Below are 18075 nucleotides of genomic sequence, written 5' to 3' on the forward strand. Positions count from 1 at the left end.
GAAAATCAAGGTCATGAAAAAAATATGTAGATAATTTATATGAACATTAAGTTAATCTATCTCTTTGACAAGTTAAATGTCAAACATTTTTCTTGCATCTCTAGATATAAATTATGACTTTAAACTCTTTCTAACTTGTTAGGAAATTAACTAATTTTCTGTCCATTATAGACTTCGTCTTCCCTTTAACTAGTTAATTAAAATGATCTTTACCACGTTTTTCAATGATAGTCCTGTAAAACTTTATTAAAAATTGGGTTCTTCAATTATTTTGTACTTTCTTCAGAGATCTATTGTTTTAACTTTATTTCTGAATTAGTTACCTGCTTGGCCTCAGAAATGGATCTCTCTATCTCCTCCACTTCTGATTGGCTATGTAAGTATCATAGTTTCATATAGTTAGATGTGAGAGAAATTTGACAACCTCTGGTGGTGTTTTCAAACCAGTAAAGAATAAAAATGAACTTCATCTTGGATTGCCAAAATGATTCTTTTATACATACATTTTAATTTACTCCTCTATTTTAAATAAACTAGAGATTAAAATTTGTTTAAAATTTATTTAGTTTTTATACATCAATTTTTATTCAATGACTTACAAACAGTTTGACCTACATATATCAGTTAAATTTCAAACAGTTGCTTTGCTTAATGTCATTTAATGCTTTAAATTCCTCAGATGTAATATTGACCAGTTAAAGTAACAATATCTTTCATGTTATGTGTTAGTTTTTATTAAAACTTCAGTCGTTCTGCCATCTTATTTAATACATTGGATTGATCATCAATAAATCGATTACTTTTTATTTCCTTGTACGAAGTAACAGAAATATTGTGATTGTGAAAAATTTTGTTTTCAGATTTTAATATAAATATCCATTTTAACAATCCCTGAATCCATTTTGACTAGTTTTAGAGTGATGTATGTACGTATCTCACATAATTCAAAAACAATTATGCGTAGGATGTTGAAATTTTGGATTTGGGACTGTTGTAACATCTAGTTGTGTACCTCCCTTTTGATTGCAACCGACTGAACTTCACCATCATTGAACCCACTTTTCAATGATATATCATAAGTGGTACTTATTTTCATTGGTTCCAGAGTTATAGCCAAATAAAATTTTAATTAATGAAATATTTGAATCTTACAAGGAAGGTAAGTCGATTTGAATCGGACATCTCCTTTTTTTAAACATTCTTAAATTTTTTTGAATTTTTTTTTTTTTTTTGAATTAAATATATTAATTTATTAATAATTATTAACCCGTGATTGTAAAACAAATTACAGTAAATAAAAATTCAATAATAACAATAAAAAAACAAAAATTTGAAAAAAAATTGAAAGTTATTACTGAAAAAATTTTACGTACTTTTAAAAATTAGTATATGTAATTTAATAAGCATATTACATATGTTTGTATGTAATAGATTTTGTGAAACATCTGATTATTTAATATTAATTGAAAATTATAATTTAGAATCATTTATTTTTTGAATATTCTAGTTCAATTTTGTAAATTATTCTAGAATCTCAGTTTAATTTTATCTACATTAAAGTTAACGACACAGTGACTGAAAAGTAGACCCTCAAAAGAAGAACATATACACCCAGGCATACATGCCCGATCTTTAATAAATTGCAAAAAATTCTTATCTTTTAGTCATTACTCCTCTGATATTCTTAGACAATATTCTTCCTAAGTCATAGTTCATCATTATTTTGTTTATTTCTTTTTTGTTGCCAATCATTTAATCGCTCTTTGGTTTGATATAATTCTTCTGATCTTAATTTGTGTACATGTTCTCTAGTTTTCAAATCTTCTCTCTCTCTTTATATTCATCATCATCTCTTAATCGTTTAATTCTTTCCTTGGTTTTAATGCTTTTTTCCTCTTTGTATTTATCATCTTCTCTAAATCTTATTAGTCTTTCTTTGGTTTTAACATTTTCTTCCTCTTTATATTTATTATCTTCTCTTAATTTTTTATTCTTTCCTTGTTTTTAACATTTTCTTCCTCTTCATGTTCATCTTCTTGTCATTTTTTTTGAGATATATTTCTTCATGTTATTTTTCTTTTTCCTGTATGATTATTTCTTTTTCTTTTTGATTATTCACCAAATAATCCAATAATAAAAACTGTGTATTTTACACTGTAAGGTCAAAATTAACATTTTTAACCAGTATGCAGGAGTTCACTAAACAGAATAGTTTAATTATTAACTTTTATTTATATGACACACCAGAAATTTGAAACTTTTGTTAATCAGCAACTCACAGAGATACGAATAATACTGATCTAGTAATACGAGTAATAAAGAGGCCTGTTACTTTATCCTAATATTTCATGTAAGGTTGTTGAATTGATGATTGTATAAATATTTTTTGGTAATAAAAACTAATATTTCAGCAATTGTGTAACTGTCCACTTTATTAAAAAAGTTTAAATGAAGTGCAGCAAAAAATATGTATATGTAATTTAATAGTCATACAAGGAAGTCATCTGATGTTCATATCAGATTTTTTTTCTTATACCAATACAGAAGACTTTATAAGCAGTCAACTTTGCCTCTTGTCAGTTTGTAAGTGCTGTATTACTGTTATTATATATTGTATCCTAACAGTTGAGTAATTTTTTATTTTATACCAGTTGTTATTCTTTTTTCATGATAAAAATAAGAGATTCATAGTTGAGAGTTTTCATTAAGTAAGTTAGTTTGATTTTAAGATTTTATGAGTAATTGAATAACCAGTAATTGCTTTTCTTTTCTTTTTTTTGTCACTTTTTTATAGTTTAACTATTTCTTTTTCTAGATATCGAACAATCATCCCTAATGAGGCAACAAGAGTTTGTTTACCTCAGAATTCAGCCGCAGACTGTTTGACTGGATATATAAATGCAAACTACATAAGAGTATGTTCAACAAAAAGTTATTACTGTTTAGTATTACAATAGATTTTTTTTTTTGTGGTATATACAGAGTGTATCTATCACAAACTTCTTCCTTGACTTTCATAACTTATTCTACTTTTGAAAATAATGCAAAGAGTTAATATAAATATATGTCCTAAGATGCTTCGTTTGCGAGTTATGGCTAGTGAAAGATTTCGCTCATATTTCAGCTACTCTGATGAAATGAGGTTGTATGAAAATTTTTAGGATTTAATTAAGGGGCAAAATTAGTAATTTTCTATAGTTTTTGACCTGAAAAATCGAATAATGGTCCCAGAACCATTATCGTATTAACATATCTGCAGTAGTTTTTGAGAAATCTGGGGTGAAAAACCAAAAATTGGAGTAAAAAACTTTTCTTTTTTTTTGACAAAATAACTTTGTTAAATAGGTAATAAACACATAAAACTTTTAAACAAAATTTTAACAGAATTTAATTCTGAATAAAATGATCTATTTTGAGTTTTATGTGTATGATGGTGTGCTTGAAATTAAAAGAAGTTTTTGCACATTGAATAAAATTAAAAATTAAATCAGCTATTTAGAGCTTAGTTGTTTGAGATTTGTTAAAACCGTAATATTAGATGTACTTTATCCCTTTAAAGAACAGCATGGTTAATACCTCTTAATTTTTAATTTTTGTGGGAATAACTGAAGAAAAAAAGTGTAAATTGAATTAAATAGAGTTTTTATGAAGTAAATAACTCTTTTTAATTTAGGATAATTGTTTAGGATTTATGTTTCATTTTTTAGAATGAATCTTAACTAAACGTATTTGTTAATTAAATCAAAATATAATTTTTAGCAATTAGTTGAACCTATTATATCTGCTGCTGTTAATTTAATGCAGTAAAACAGATAATTTTATTGCTATTTATTAGAAGTGGTAGATGAATATTATTGTTAAAAGCATTATAACTGTTAACAAAAAATGATGCACTTTTAAAATTATTTTGAAATAAATGATCATTTTAAGATTATTTTTAAAATTTTTATCCATATTAAAGTTACAGAATATCATAATATCTTTAATCTTTATTTATAAGTAAAATATGTTTAGAGAAAAATTATTTACATTTACTTACCAAACCTTTCAATTAAACTGATTTTGAAGCATTCTCCCAACAGTATTTATTTCAAACTTATATGGTTTTTTTTTATGATGAAAGTGTCGAAAATTTATTTCGTAATGTAATTATTAAAATAAAATTATACCAATTAAACCTAAAAATGACCTTTTAAAATAATTTGTCTATTTTTTATATTTGCATTTAAATTGTAATTCTTATTTTTACAAAAATGTTAAGTCATCCTGCCAGTGACATCTGCAATGTATCTTACTATTTCTATTGATTTATTGATTCTAATTGTTAATTGAATTATACTCTCAAATTCACTTAAAAAATATACACACAGATCACAGTGTAAATCTTATATATATATAAAAGTGTAATATAAAATAGTGTGATATAAAAATAAAATAATGTAATATAAAATAAATGTGATATAAAATATATATCACAGTGTATATCTATATATATAAAATTAGCATCCCTGCTGCGGCTTTGCCTGCATTATAAAGTTACTTGCATTTCCTGTTGTGGTCAGGGGTTATTTAGCTGATCATGGCTTGCTTCGCCCGCCCTTCCCTTCTAGCCAGAGGGCTTTGGTGCTTGGACCCTGCTGTGTTCATTAAACTCATGCTTGTGAGAATAATAATGAAAAATAAAAATTAAACCTGTTCAATTCATAAAAAATATCAGTGTATTGTAATTTATTCGGAGCAACAGTTTGGTCAGTACAGGACCTGAAACTTTGAGTGATCTAAGAATATGGGTTTCAAAACAGTCAGCCTTCATCTTAAAAATATTAGTTGTAACTGATTACCTGGTTCTTAGGATTACCTGACAAATACCACTAGGAGGTGACTATAATTTGTTTCTCTCTTTTTTTTTTAAATTTTAAATACTTTTATGTTTTTAGTGAAGTAACTGGAGGCAGGTGCAGCCATTCACATCGCACATAAAGTAACAGTGACTGTGACTCAACCAACAATGTTCACTCCTTAAAAAATCTAAATTCAAAAAATCCCCAAAAACGGGTTTTAGATATTTATCTGAAGAGTATTTGCAAGCACATTCTAGTGAATATCTTGAATGGTATGTTCAGAAATGGGGAAAATTTACCATTGTTTAAATTTTTTTTATCTTTCTTCACCCCTTTTGAGGTCGAATTTTGATTAATGTAGAAACTAGTTTTTAAATATTTACATGAAAATTACACATCAAAGATCAAGTTGATATCTGTTACCAAGAAATTAAAAAAAATAGATGGACCTAAAAATAATTAAAAATCCATTTTAACCCTTTAAACTCGGAATTTAAAAATAATCGAGAAATTAGTTTTTAGATTTTCACGTGAAGATAAAACACAGCAAAGATCAAGTTCATATCTTAAAAAAATAGTAAATTTCATTCTTCCGTTTTAATCCTTTAACCCTTTGTGATTAGATGGCCAGTATAGCTGGCCACAGGTCCTATCAATTCAGAATATTTACGGCACTAGCAGTGCTTACAGCTTGGACGGCCAGCAGGATTGGCTGCTTACCTGTCGTTGTTGGCTCGGCTGCCATCTTAACTGCTCTGCTCCACCAGCTTGGAATTGCTTTCATCATTCCTAAATATTTACATATGGTATTTAATTTAAAAAAAAAAAAAACAATGCCACTACTTTATATAATTTTTTTTTTATTGGTATACAAAGAATAGCTTAACATAGTTTTGATTAATTTTTACTTTACTGAATATAACACAATAAAATAATATTTTTAAAAAAATTTGTAGTATAAAAAAATTTTCTAACATTTGTTTAACTTGCTAGCTAAGCCATGGTTTATTTTTCAGAGTGGTATTTTTCAAAGCAGTCACCCATGTGTAGTCCAGGTGTTTCTGACAGGTCTTGCAAAAAGATTTGCTTCATTTTCTTTCTCCTCCAGGTCTTCTGTCAGTACAAGCAGTGCAGTTTTTTTTTAAGACTGCACAGACTGGGAAACGATACACATTAGTAAAAAGGCTCTCTGATAGGTTATAGCACTAATCACGGAACACAAAAGAAATGCATTGTTTCTATAGGAATATGTTTAGAGTGGCCAGTACTACTGGCTGTCTGGTTGTTCACGAGATTTTAACCTGGCCACTATTGCTGTCCTTTTGAGCTGTGAGGAATGTGACTGTGCAAACAATTCTGACTTTACAGGTAAAATGGCTATGGCCAGTATTACTGGTTACCCACCCCAGTGGATAATTTTAAATATGTCATCCGACTGCAAAGGGTTAAACTTGGAATTTTAGAAAATCCGTTCTTAGTGTTCATTTACACCATAAGAAGGAAATGTGTACAAATTTTCTTCAATTTTATTTTTAGTAGTTTTTGTTGGGCGTTAATAAATTAGTGAGTTGGGGCTAGTTGCTTTTTTGGTACAGATAACATGTAATTCATTCATAATGAATGCCCAGCAAAAACTAGTTAAGATAGATTAATTAAAATTCTAATACATGTCCTTTTTATGGTATAAGTTTACAATGAAATTACTATTTTTTTTAATTTCTCAGTAACAAATGAAATTATAAACTTAATTTTTTTTTACCTCCAGGACCACTGTTAGGTATTGGTTCAGAGGATGAGATGAATGGAATTTTTATAGCGTGTGAAAATGCCATGCCTAACCGGGATTTGAACCAGACACCTCCAGATCAAAGGCTGAGATGCTACCATTCATGCCACAGAGCCCAGCTCTTGAATATCTAAATATTAATTTATAAATTTTCTGAAATTTGAACTTGAAAGTGTTGAAGAAAGACAAAAATACTTTGAAAAAATAAATAAATAAAATTTGATTGCAAATTGTTCCAATTTCAGACTATAGTAAACAAGATATTCAGTAGATTTGGGCTTATAAATATCTATAATACATTTTTGGGTTTTTTCTTTTCAATTTTTTAAGGGGTGCGATTTTGTCAGCGTGGCAACTCAACCGAAACAGCTACTGCCATTGTTATTGTACATGCAATACAACTGGCTGTATCTGTCTCTAGTTGCTTGACTAAAAAACACAAATAAAGAAAAAGTGACCATGATGGGAAGTGAAAGTCATATTGAGCGGGTGAAGCTGTTACCGGGATGCTGGTAACTGTATAAAATAATAATAATTAATAAAACTAAAAATTGGGGTAAGATAACAAAATACGTATTATACAATACTAAACAAACTCTCTCTATAATTCATTATAAATAATATAATAATAATAATCATAATGCAATTTAACACTGGAACCGGGTCCATTATGTTAAGCAATTTTTAAGCATAATGAAGGTGTAAAACAAATATGAAAGATGGATTTCACTATAATATACCATTTTATTTGAAAAATTTTCAATAACTTGGTAATCTAAAAATTAGAAACATTTTTTATTCCGTTGGTGTTACTTCATAAAAAGAATAAAAAACTAAAATTGAAATCTTTTTGTACACTTTCGTTCTCTACAGGTAGCATAAATTTTACACCTATTTTATTCCATTGTACACAAAAAACTCAAAATTTTATATAGATTCAAAAAACATAAAATTCTATAACTGAAAAAGAATGAAATTTATTATATGTATACAAGAACTGTAGCACAAATTTTCGCTTGATTCCTTGTCAGAATGTTGTCTTTTCCTATCAGACTTCACTGGTCTTTAGAAGTGCTGCAATTTCTGACAGCAGGCAGAGTGTATCCCACAATTGCAACCTGGGCCAGCAAACATGGCTTCTTGATTTGTTTTTGTTTGCTTGATCAAACAATGCACAGCTGAAGTTTGTAACTAGAGAGATGTTCCAGTTGACGTTTATTTGTACCGCTCAGATCTGGGATGACATCTATTACTGGATCTGGTAAATTTTCTTTATATACTAGATCTTGTACACTGATCACAACAAAGTCTCATTGTTTCTGAGGTTTGTCTGAACTGTTTTCATACAAAATACAGGAATTCAGCAGTTTTATAAACTTTTTTCCAATATCCCCTAATCGATCTAGTACATGACATATAATAAATTGCTCTTTCATTTCAATCCACCCCTACCACATTCAAATTGTGCTTATTAATTAATATGGGCTTTTTCACCAATTCACCTCTGCTTTGGATTACGGCATCTTCAGTGTGACAGCCTGTAGTTAGTAAATACACTGGTTTCTAGGTTGACCTTTACTTGTAACCACAGAGAAGGGTTTCATTTTTTCTAAAATAGAAGCTGTTAGTAGCTTGATCTGCAAGGGAGACTTTGATAAATCTTTTGTTCAGTGTTCCAGTTAAATAAGTATATCTTTCAGACAGCTTCTTAGCTAGCAGTAAATTTATGAGTCCATAAACAAACGGTAGCCCTTATCTAACAACCTACTCTTAGTCATTAAATCAAATCATTAAATTTTCCGCAGCTTCTAAAAAACGTTTTCTATTGTGTACTTGGAAATATACACATATAATATGCACAACATAACTGGTCTCACTATCACAAAGTTAAATTTTTTTCATTCCAAATCAAGCGTGTATTTTATTTGGCATGTACTATTTATAGACACACTGATTTTTCATACTATTATTGATTCATCAATACAAATATCTTGTTTAGTTATAAAATATTTTGTGAAAGCATCATTCATAGCATTTACATAAGTTCTTACTGTATACCAAGGGTCATGCCCAGGTTATCCCTTTGGAATATTTGGCACAGAGCTAATGTGGAATATCAAAGTTATTGCCAAAAATTCATTGAGGGCCATTTTCTCAGGAAAGAAAAGTGTTCTTCTTGATCATTTTGTTTCCCAGTAATGTTTTAAATTCCCCTTCCAGTGATCCCCACATTTATTACTAAGGAAGTACATTTTTTAATTTGACTAATGCATACATCAGCTTGTCTTTGTAATCTAGAAAAATTTTTAATTCCCCAGAATCCTTCATGCTTAGGTTTTTTTGAGCATAAGCATTGGTTTCTGTATCAAATAGACTTCAAAATAAATACTAATAAGTTAAAGAGCTACTGTTACAAGGAGGATAGTTTCTTATCCCAGGAATCTAACCTGAAATTTACTTTCAATATTACCATCAGCCTCTAGGGGATACACCCTAATTCATGCAGATTCTTCACAGGCCTAGTTGCAGGAGTATATCTACTTCTTCTATTTCACTATCATCTTCATCAGAATCTGGTTCATAAAGTTCAACACATTCAGAATTCACATCTTTATATATAATTCACATACTTTTTTATAAAAAAAGTAGAAACTCAAAGTAAACGAAATGCAAATCCAACACACATGTGAAGTGTAAGACCAGTAAGATCAACTTTGTATAATCCAATTGCGATTTTGTGTGATAACTAGTTTCACCAGCTATAACTTTTACATAATTTTCTTTTAAAAAATTGTCATTAATGATTTTTATAAAGTGATGTTTGCCCTTCTAATGGTATGTGATACATTAACATTTATTTGTAGCTATTGAGCAGCAAGATAATATCATAATATATGATTCTACATATTGCATCTCAATTGCGACTAGCATTTGATGATTTAGCTAATGCATCGTGATCAAGATGATTATTAATTCCAGCGTTCAACAGAATTGTACTATGAAATCAAACATTACACAAAAATAAAAATAAAAATAAAAATGTTTGTCTAATGACATGATCATAATCCTTAATTAAATTGTGAAGAGAATTTAAAAAAAGTTATTTCACAATATATGTTACCCTGATTAATGAGAAACCATTATATTTATTTCAACCTTGTTACGTTTAATTAACTACTAATCTTAAATATTGATATTCATGGGTTGTAATTATTTTGTTTTAAAATTTAACACAACTTTCTTTTATTTTTCCCTGGGATGATTTTAATCAGGCTGTACCATAATTTAGTGATCTAATTAAAAACTAATCTTGAGAATTATTTTTATGTCTATATCTCTGTAGATTTGTGTAGATAATTTTTTTGAGTTACTGTGTTATTGATACTGTTGTAAACATTTATTTTTATTGAAATCTACTTTGTTCTTAAATTGTGTTCATTTTAAATTCGTAAATAGTAATGGTTTACAATAAAATAACCAATTAAAAAAAAGATAAACAAATAAATCCCGTTTATTAGAATTCAATTTTATTGTTTTAATTTCTGTCATTAATTTTTTACAGGGTTATGATGGAGAAGAAAAGGCGTTTATTGCGACCCAAGGTCCATTACCACATACTGTAATTGATTTTTGGATTATGATATGGCAGGAACACGCACCAGTTATTGTAATGTTTACTAAGTTGTGGGAAAAGTCGCATTCAAAATGTGAGCCATATTTTCCCTCTGAGTTAAATGCTTCTGTTTCTCATGGTGAAATCACAGTTACTGTGAAATCAGTTCAAGTTAAAGATGGATATACTGTGAGACAGTTTGATGTTAAGGTTTGTGTTTTGTTCTTAGTATTCATTTTATGTGTAGTATTATGATTCAACAATTTATTTTAGTTAAAATTTTTATTCCTTTATAGTTTGTTAAAATGTATCAATGAAAAGTATTCAGTTCGAAGTTCTTCTGTTAGAATGTATGTACAATTTTTATGTTTAAAATATTTTTCAAATAAAAATGAAATACATCCTTGTAGTTTACAAATGAATGTTGGCTGTAGAAAAAAAATGTTTCAATTGGTTAATCTCTTCGCCGTCAAGCATTTTGGACTGGGATGTGCTAAAAATGTCAGGCGTTTTAACTGTGCTTTGTAGTGGTATTTTAAAATATTAATAAATCATACAGCATTCAATATAAAAATATGAAAAATTCACTTTTAACAAAAACATCCTGCCGAATATGATCATCACCAGAAATTATAACATTTTACACTGTTTTTATTTATCATAAACTTTAGTTTTGGAAGTAATGAAATGTAGTAGAAATAACAAAGATGGACCACTGAATGTGAAAATAGGAGGAGAAAAGATTATGGAGGTAGAAGAATTTTGTTATTTCGGAAGTAGAATTACTAAAGATGGACAAAGCAGGAGCGATATAAAATGCCGAATAGCACAAGCTAAACGAGCCTTCAGTAAGAAATATAATTTGTTTACGTCAAAAATTAATTTAAATGTCAGGAAAAGATTTTTGAAAGTGTATGTTTGGAGTGTCGCTTTATATGGAAGTGAAACTTGGACGATCGGAGTATCTGAGAAGAAAAGATTAGAAGCATTTGAAATGCGGTGCTATAGGAGAATGTTAAAAATCAGATGGATGGATAAAGTGACAAATGAAGAGGTATTGCGGCAAATTGATGAAGAAAGAAGCATTTGGAAAAATATAGTTATAAGAAGAGACAGACTTATAGGCCACATACTAAGGCATCCTGGAATAGTCGCTTTAATATTGGAAGGACAGGCAGAAGGGAAAAATTGTGTAGGCAGGCCACGTTTGGAATATGTAAAACAAATTGTTAGGGATGTAGGATGTAGAGGGTATACTGAAATGAAACGACTAGCACTAGATAGGGAATCTTGGAGAGCTGTATCAAACCAGTCAAATGACTGAAGACAAAAAAAAAAAAAATTAGTTTTGGACAGTCAAATTTACTAAAATGTTTATTTTTTTTCAATTCCAAAATGTCACTAACAATTACAAAAATGCACTAATAAATGTAAATATCTACATGAATTTCTTGATGAAATAAAGCAAAAATTATGAAAATTGGATCACTTTTTACAAAATTATGGCTTCCAGAAACCTGATAGTATGTAGTCTACATATTATTTTTTTAAAAATATCTTCTTAAAACTTATGTTTTGGAAAATACTCCCCATGTAATCCTTTACTGTACTTGGTACAGACAGTTATTGATCTTCTTTTTCTTTTTTCTAATGTACATACACAGCATCTTGCTTTTATCTTGCTTTTTTCTTTGGTAATTTCCTGAATCGTGGTGAACAACAAGGATCATCACCTGCATTCTTTGCTTCTAGCTATTGAGCTGCTAAACCTTCCTGCATGTTTATTTATAAACTGCTTTGCAGAGTAATTAGTTTCTTTAGCAATGAGTTATAGTGAAAAATAAATTGAAATACTTAATTGATGGAGATCCCATGGATGGCATGTATTTTGGTCCTGGCAGTTCTTGGTTTGCATTAGGTAGTGGTTGCAGATCTTCAGGAGCAATGACTTTCAAGTAATCAGTGTCTTCCAATTCATCATCAGTTATATTACTGAATGCCTCGTTGTCTTATTCGCTCTTCAATTCACTCAAATTATACTCACAATCACTCATTTTTAAATGTTCATAAATATTATGATAGGTTAGGCTTCTATACTAGTCCCCAGTGTTGCAGACATTTTATACAATAAAAAACCAAAACTCAAAGTGAAAAATGAAACAAAGAAATAGTTATAGAAACAATACAAAATAATAATTTAATCCTAAATAAGAACTAACTATGAAATAAATGGACTAAAATATCGAGGTTATGAATGACAACATTTGTGGAAACACGATTTTCAATATTCGATTTTCTGTTTAATTTTAGTCTATTGGAACAAAATCGTTGTCTATATGTATTGATGTATACACTTTGAGAAAATAAAAGAGCAACACCATCAAGTGGTGAATTTTTAAAATATACTGTAGATGACTAAATAGAGTACCGATGTATCTTTAATGTTCACACATTTAATGGTACCTGTGGAGGGGATAACACTGGATTGTTACCTTGATATCCAAAGGATTAAAAATATTGTTGCTATACCTAACAATGTATCTCGATGATTGCTCGTATGTAATGCTAGCTAGCCAGTGTACTATCAGTACTGAGAATATTTATTCTTAACAATTATCTCTTTTTTACTTTTACACTAATTTTGTTAAAGTAAGTATAAATTTTCTTCTTTTTGTTTAAACTTTTAAGTAGATTTCAGATGTATAAGTCTTTTTATATTGTTTTTATTCTCTGTAAAACTCTTATTGTTTGTAATTTTTTACCCATTTAGATCCTTTTTCCATTTGTATCAATTTTAAGGCTCTCCATTCAAATTATTATTCAAGTTGCTGTTTTTCTTGTGAATAGTTAGTACATTTTTTTGTTTAAAATAAAAGTAAGGGACTACCTTTCTACTACAAATGTATCAATGTTTGTAGCAATATTATTGTTTCTTCCTGTTTCTTTGTCGGTTTGGTGTTATAAAATTTAAAATGATTTGATCTTTGATAAATATTCTTTAACTTTTGTTGTGTACAGACTGAAACCCCCACAGTATTTTTACAACATATCTAAATTTGTGATGGACTAGTAGATCTGAATTTTTACTTGATATGTTTATTTTACTTGGTCTTTTAATTTCATTAGGCTACAATTCATTTTGTGCTGTACTATTATGTTAATATTGTTGCGTGTGATATGCGCAATTCAATTTGTTTTTGCCGGAATTGTTTATGAGTTTTTTTCACATAAAGAAAATGAATATTTGTGTAATGCATTTAGAACTAAGTTAAATAACTTTTCATATTTAGTCCGTTTTTTTTAGCATAAACACTGTGCAGTTCTGTAATATCAGAAATCCTTTATTGTATGCATATAAATAGATGCTCATACAGTTTAGTTTCTATTAGTATCGATATACTGGCTATATAAATTAATAAATTTATGTATGATTAATTAAAGTTTTATTAGGTAAATTAAATTAAGTTACATTGAATTAATTAAAAAAGTATAGAAACAGTTAAATTTTATATTATGCCATTGGATGTTGTTTATATTTTTTGAGTTTAATACACTTGAGTTTTACCAATGTACGATGTGGGCTATTTGTGAAACATGATATATATCTAAACAGAACAGACAAAACAAAAACTTCATATTTAATATTAGCCCCATACAGAGTAGTCCATTTGTTAAATTTGATAATCTGGAGGCCAGGCTGTTGTCCTCCCGTATTCACCTAGTGAATATATAATTAGTCATTGTTGGATAAAGTTAACAAAAAACACAGCTCGTATTTGCCAAAAGAAATTGGACTTTAATTGAGAAAGAAAACAACTGAACTTATGTTGAATCGTAACCTTAAAAACTAAAAAGAAATTATGAAAATAACATAATTTAAAGATACATTAGAATATCAACTGAAACCAGCATATGAACAATGATGTTAAATGAAAAAAAAAAAATACATGAATATACACTTTTAAATACAGATTTTGACAATATACATTTTTGAAAAACAAGAGAACATGAAACACCTTAATTTTAATAGTAAATTTAGAAAAACATAATATCAATAGAAAAATGTAACTGGCAAACAGTTGTACTACTGACATATACTATAATGTGACAAATAGCAATGAACGGATGTCATTAACTTAGATAAACGAATTACAATAAATCTTAATTAGCACTGGCGTTTTCTGAATTAAGAACATCAACAAACTTAGCGTTAAATAATTAATACATGTAATTCTAGTTTAGTGTAGAAAAAAGGCCCCAATGATATTCTAGTACAAAAAGAGTTAATAACAATAATCAAATTGTGATAAGTAAACATAAAAGAGTTAATTACAATATAATCGCATTGAAATTAATTGAGCACGTGAAGTAGGTTGCAGCTGAACAATGACAACCTTATGTAAGTAACCTGTCGTGACTGTACTTAAGTGAAATTGAAACTTGAAAGGCATAGGTATAATGAACTGAATGTTCCACAAATTTTAATGATAACATAACGGTTTAACGTAATAAGTAATGAAAAACTGAACTTGCCTGTAGCACACAAATATTAGTAAGAGACGAACTCGTGAATGAAGGTAAAACAAATACATACAGTAAATTCCTGGGCGTAGTCCGCCGTGGTGTATCAGGAATACAGTGGTGAGAATGTGACTTCGAGGTTGAGCAAGACTGGGCGTCTGAAATGTGTAGCAACGAATTTGAAGAAATTCTGCTTCGCTGAAATTGTAATAAGAAGCTGGAGAAAATTTCGGCGTCGACAGAATTGACAGCTTGTAGTAATTGAAGCACTTTCCACAGAGAAGTAATGTAGAATTTGAAGAATAACTTAACAAAGAAACGAGGCTGGACGAACATAGAAAACTGTGAAATCACGAAAAACTGACGAGTAGAATTAGAAAATATTTTAACAGAGAAATACCGCAGCGTTTATAAGTGCGAAGACGACGAAAGTATTAACATTAAGTGAAAGAAAGAAAACATCGAAGCCTGGCCCTCCAAGAGGACCAGGATCCGAAGAACGTGAAAGTCCGAACTAGAATGAATAAAAAGCTGGCGTGGTGAGAAGTAGGGGAAGCGAACAAAGCAATGGACAGAAGTGTGTGTGTGTTGACAACAAGAGTAGTGTCTTAGTGTTAGTATGAGAACGATTAGAGAAACAGTGTGGAATTCGGGAACGAAGACATAACAAAAATAATTTAAGCGAGCAGTCCACTAAAGAATTACATAAGACTGATAAAAATAATTTCTGAATGCGCAAGTTGAAGAAATGACATCATGGCAGACAAAGAGAAGTAGACTTCTAGGAACTATGACAATATTGAAATTGGTTGAGAATAAAAAAAACTAAGCCTAATATATACATTAAGACTAAACAGCAATGAAATAATGCGTGATATAAATAAGCTAACACAAATACGATGATGCAATAGTCAGACAAGCTGGAGCCTGAGAGAAATTGATATCGAAAATAAATAACCAAATAACCTATTTAAAAATACACGTAGATAAGCCTTACAAAAGCAAAATAAATTACCAAGCCTGTAAATTACAAGACTCGACCATAACCTTGAATTCATTGGAATAAAACGACTTTACGCCAATGGCGTAAACAGTCATAGTGTGATTGATGTGTACATAATCTCTCTGTAGAAATATGGTAATATGAAATCTTGTAAAAAAAAAGGGTAATTTTCTGAACAGAAAATTAGATTAATATTACCTGTTAATAGTTAATATGTCCTAATAAATGTTTCCAATTATAGATGTGTCACCCTTTGCAGTTTTATACATCTCCATCATGACTATCATCTGTAACTGGATTTCTATATAGGTTTACGTATATACTTGCCATCCAGTACATATGGTATTATTTTAAGGCCTCAGACTAGGCACTAAAATTAAAAAATTTGCTTCCATTCAGTTCTGTATTAGAAAATTGAATTACATTGGCTGCACTACTGGAGCCATGATTAGTAACAGAGCATGGGTAATTTCCATAAGGGGCAATCTGTTGCTCATATAGCTTTAGAGACTTGTTACTTTCTGAGTTCACTTGTGGATTTGCTCATCTTCTACATTCATTCATTCATTAGCTATTTTACCACCAGCAAGATGGTATATCTATTTAAATCAATAGTGTAATCAAGTTGTTTAACTTCAGAAATCTGAGAAAGGGTAGATTATTTAAGTGAAGTTGTTGCACTTGGAATATTTTGTAAGGGAATGCAGTTTTTTGTTTTATTCCAGACTTTTTGGTTAATTTTAAAAGGGACTGTTTTATTAATTAATCTGCTTGTAAAAAAAAAAAAAAAAAAAAAAAAAAATTAAAATAAGGAGCAAAGCTGTTTGTGTATTTTAGTGTACTTATTTCATATTCCAATATTAAAAAAGCTATACTTTTTCTACACTTCTTATCCTAAACAATCTTGCTTGTGAATGGTGAGGGTTGAGAAAAACTGTAAAAAAAGTATTGTTTTTTTGTATTGATAATAATTATCAGCATTATTGTTTTATTTTAAATTAAATTGTTTTTATTCTTTTGATATAGTTATGAATTTGATCTATCAAATTTTAACAAAATGTTGAACTTTTAACAATTTTTAGTGAAATTAAGTGAACTAATAATATTTTGTTATTGCTTTATGTATAAAATAATGATTTGTGTGCTGTGCATTCAATGTGATATTTGTTACATTAATAAAGTTGTTTTTGTTGATATTTTTTTATATACAGTTGGTTATTTTTAATGGTACAATCTGGCTTTTTTTTTGTTCAGCTCGTGGTAACCTTTGAAACTGTACTTTTTTACCATACTAATTCTTCCTTTATTGCTTGGGATTGATTTGCAGTAAACATTCAAAGTTCAATCATTTATTCATTCTGAATAATAATGTTTTTATATGAATTTTATGAGGAGCTTTTCGTTTAAATATGAACGCTTTTTAAATAAAAATTAATTATTATGAAAAATATTTATGACCGCCAAATAAAATCATCAAGCAGATATTTTATTCCAATAAATGTTGCCTTGAAATTTTTTGATGGAATATTCTTGCTTAAATTTTGTTTTGTGTTGGGTTGATTGCACTGAATTTTTTTTCCTGCAGTGTATGAATATAATATTGTGATATCCACAATAACATTATGGCAAACTATTCATATCTTCTTTTGTTTTGATGGGGCTTCATAAATGTTTTGTTGGTTGTGATAAACATCCCTGCTGAATGCCCACATGGCAGATAGCATTTTACGTTGTTTATCATCACAACTTTTTCTATAACTCAGATTTTTAATCTGAATGTCATAAATTATTGACTGAAACATTTGGAAATTTTGAAGATAATTTCAAAACTAATTGATTATTAAAGTAGTTTTTACATCATTTTTCATCATGATTGCTTATTCTTATTAAAACTCTCATCACCATTTATAGTTCTAGGTTCAAAAATCTCACAAACAATAATCCTCTGAATTTTGTAGTGTTTTTTTTTTTTTTTTGTAATGTATCCTGCAGTTTTAGCTCTCTCTATAAATTAATCATATAAAGCATTTAATAAAATGATGGCACTTTTGCATCCAACAGTTGATTGGTGATATGCTAAATACTCTGTTCTGCTCTTAAGAATAAATTATAGCAGTAAATTTAAAATGTTCTTACTTAAAGAATGCTCCATATTACAGTAAAAATAATATTATTCTATTATATATAGAATAATATTAATAGAATGTAATATATAATAATAGTATAATATAATATTATGTAGAATATTAATATTAATAGATTAATATTATTCTATTAAGTTCACTGCCAGAAGCCCCATGTACAGTTTTAC

The 18075-nt window shown here is 28.8% G+C and overlaps 1 protein-coding gene across 1 annotated transcript in view; it reads left to right on the plus strand.

Annotated features, from left to right (window-relative positions):
• Positions 1–18075, plus strand: part of LOC142317943 (uncharacterized) — a 45613-nt gene that overhangs the window by 21244 nt on the left and 6294 nt on the right. The window contains exons 7-8 of the mRNA XM_075354478.1: positions 2816–2915; positions 10190–10450. Coding sequence (XP_075210593.1) covers positions 2816–2915; positions 10190–10450 — 361 coding nt within the window. The remainder of the gene's footprint in view (positions 1–2815; positions 2916–10189; positions 10451–18075) is intronic.

Source organism: Lycorma delicatula, chromosome 1, assembly GCF_047948215.1.
Source record: "Lycorma delicatula isolate Av1 chromosome 1, ASM4794821v1, whole genome shotgun sequence".
NCBI classification, from domain to species: Eukaryota; Metazoa; Arthropoda; class Insecta; order Hemiptera; family Fulgoridae; genus Lycorma; species Lycorma delicatula.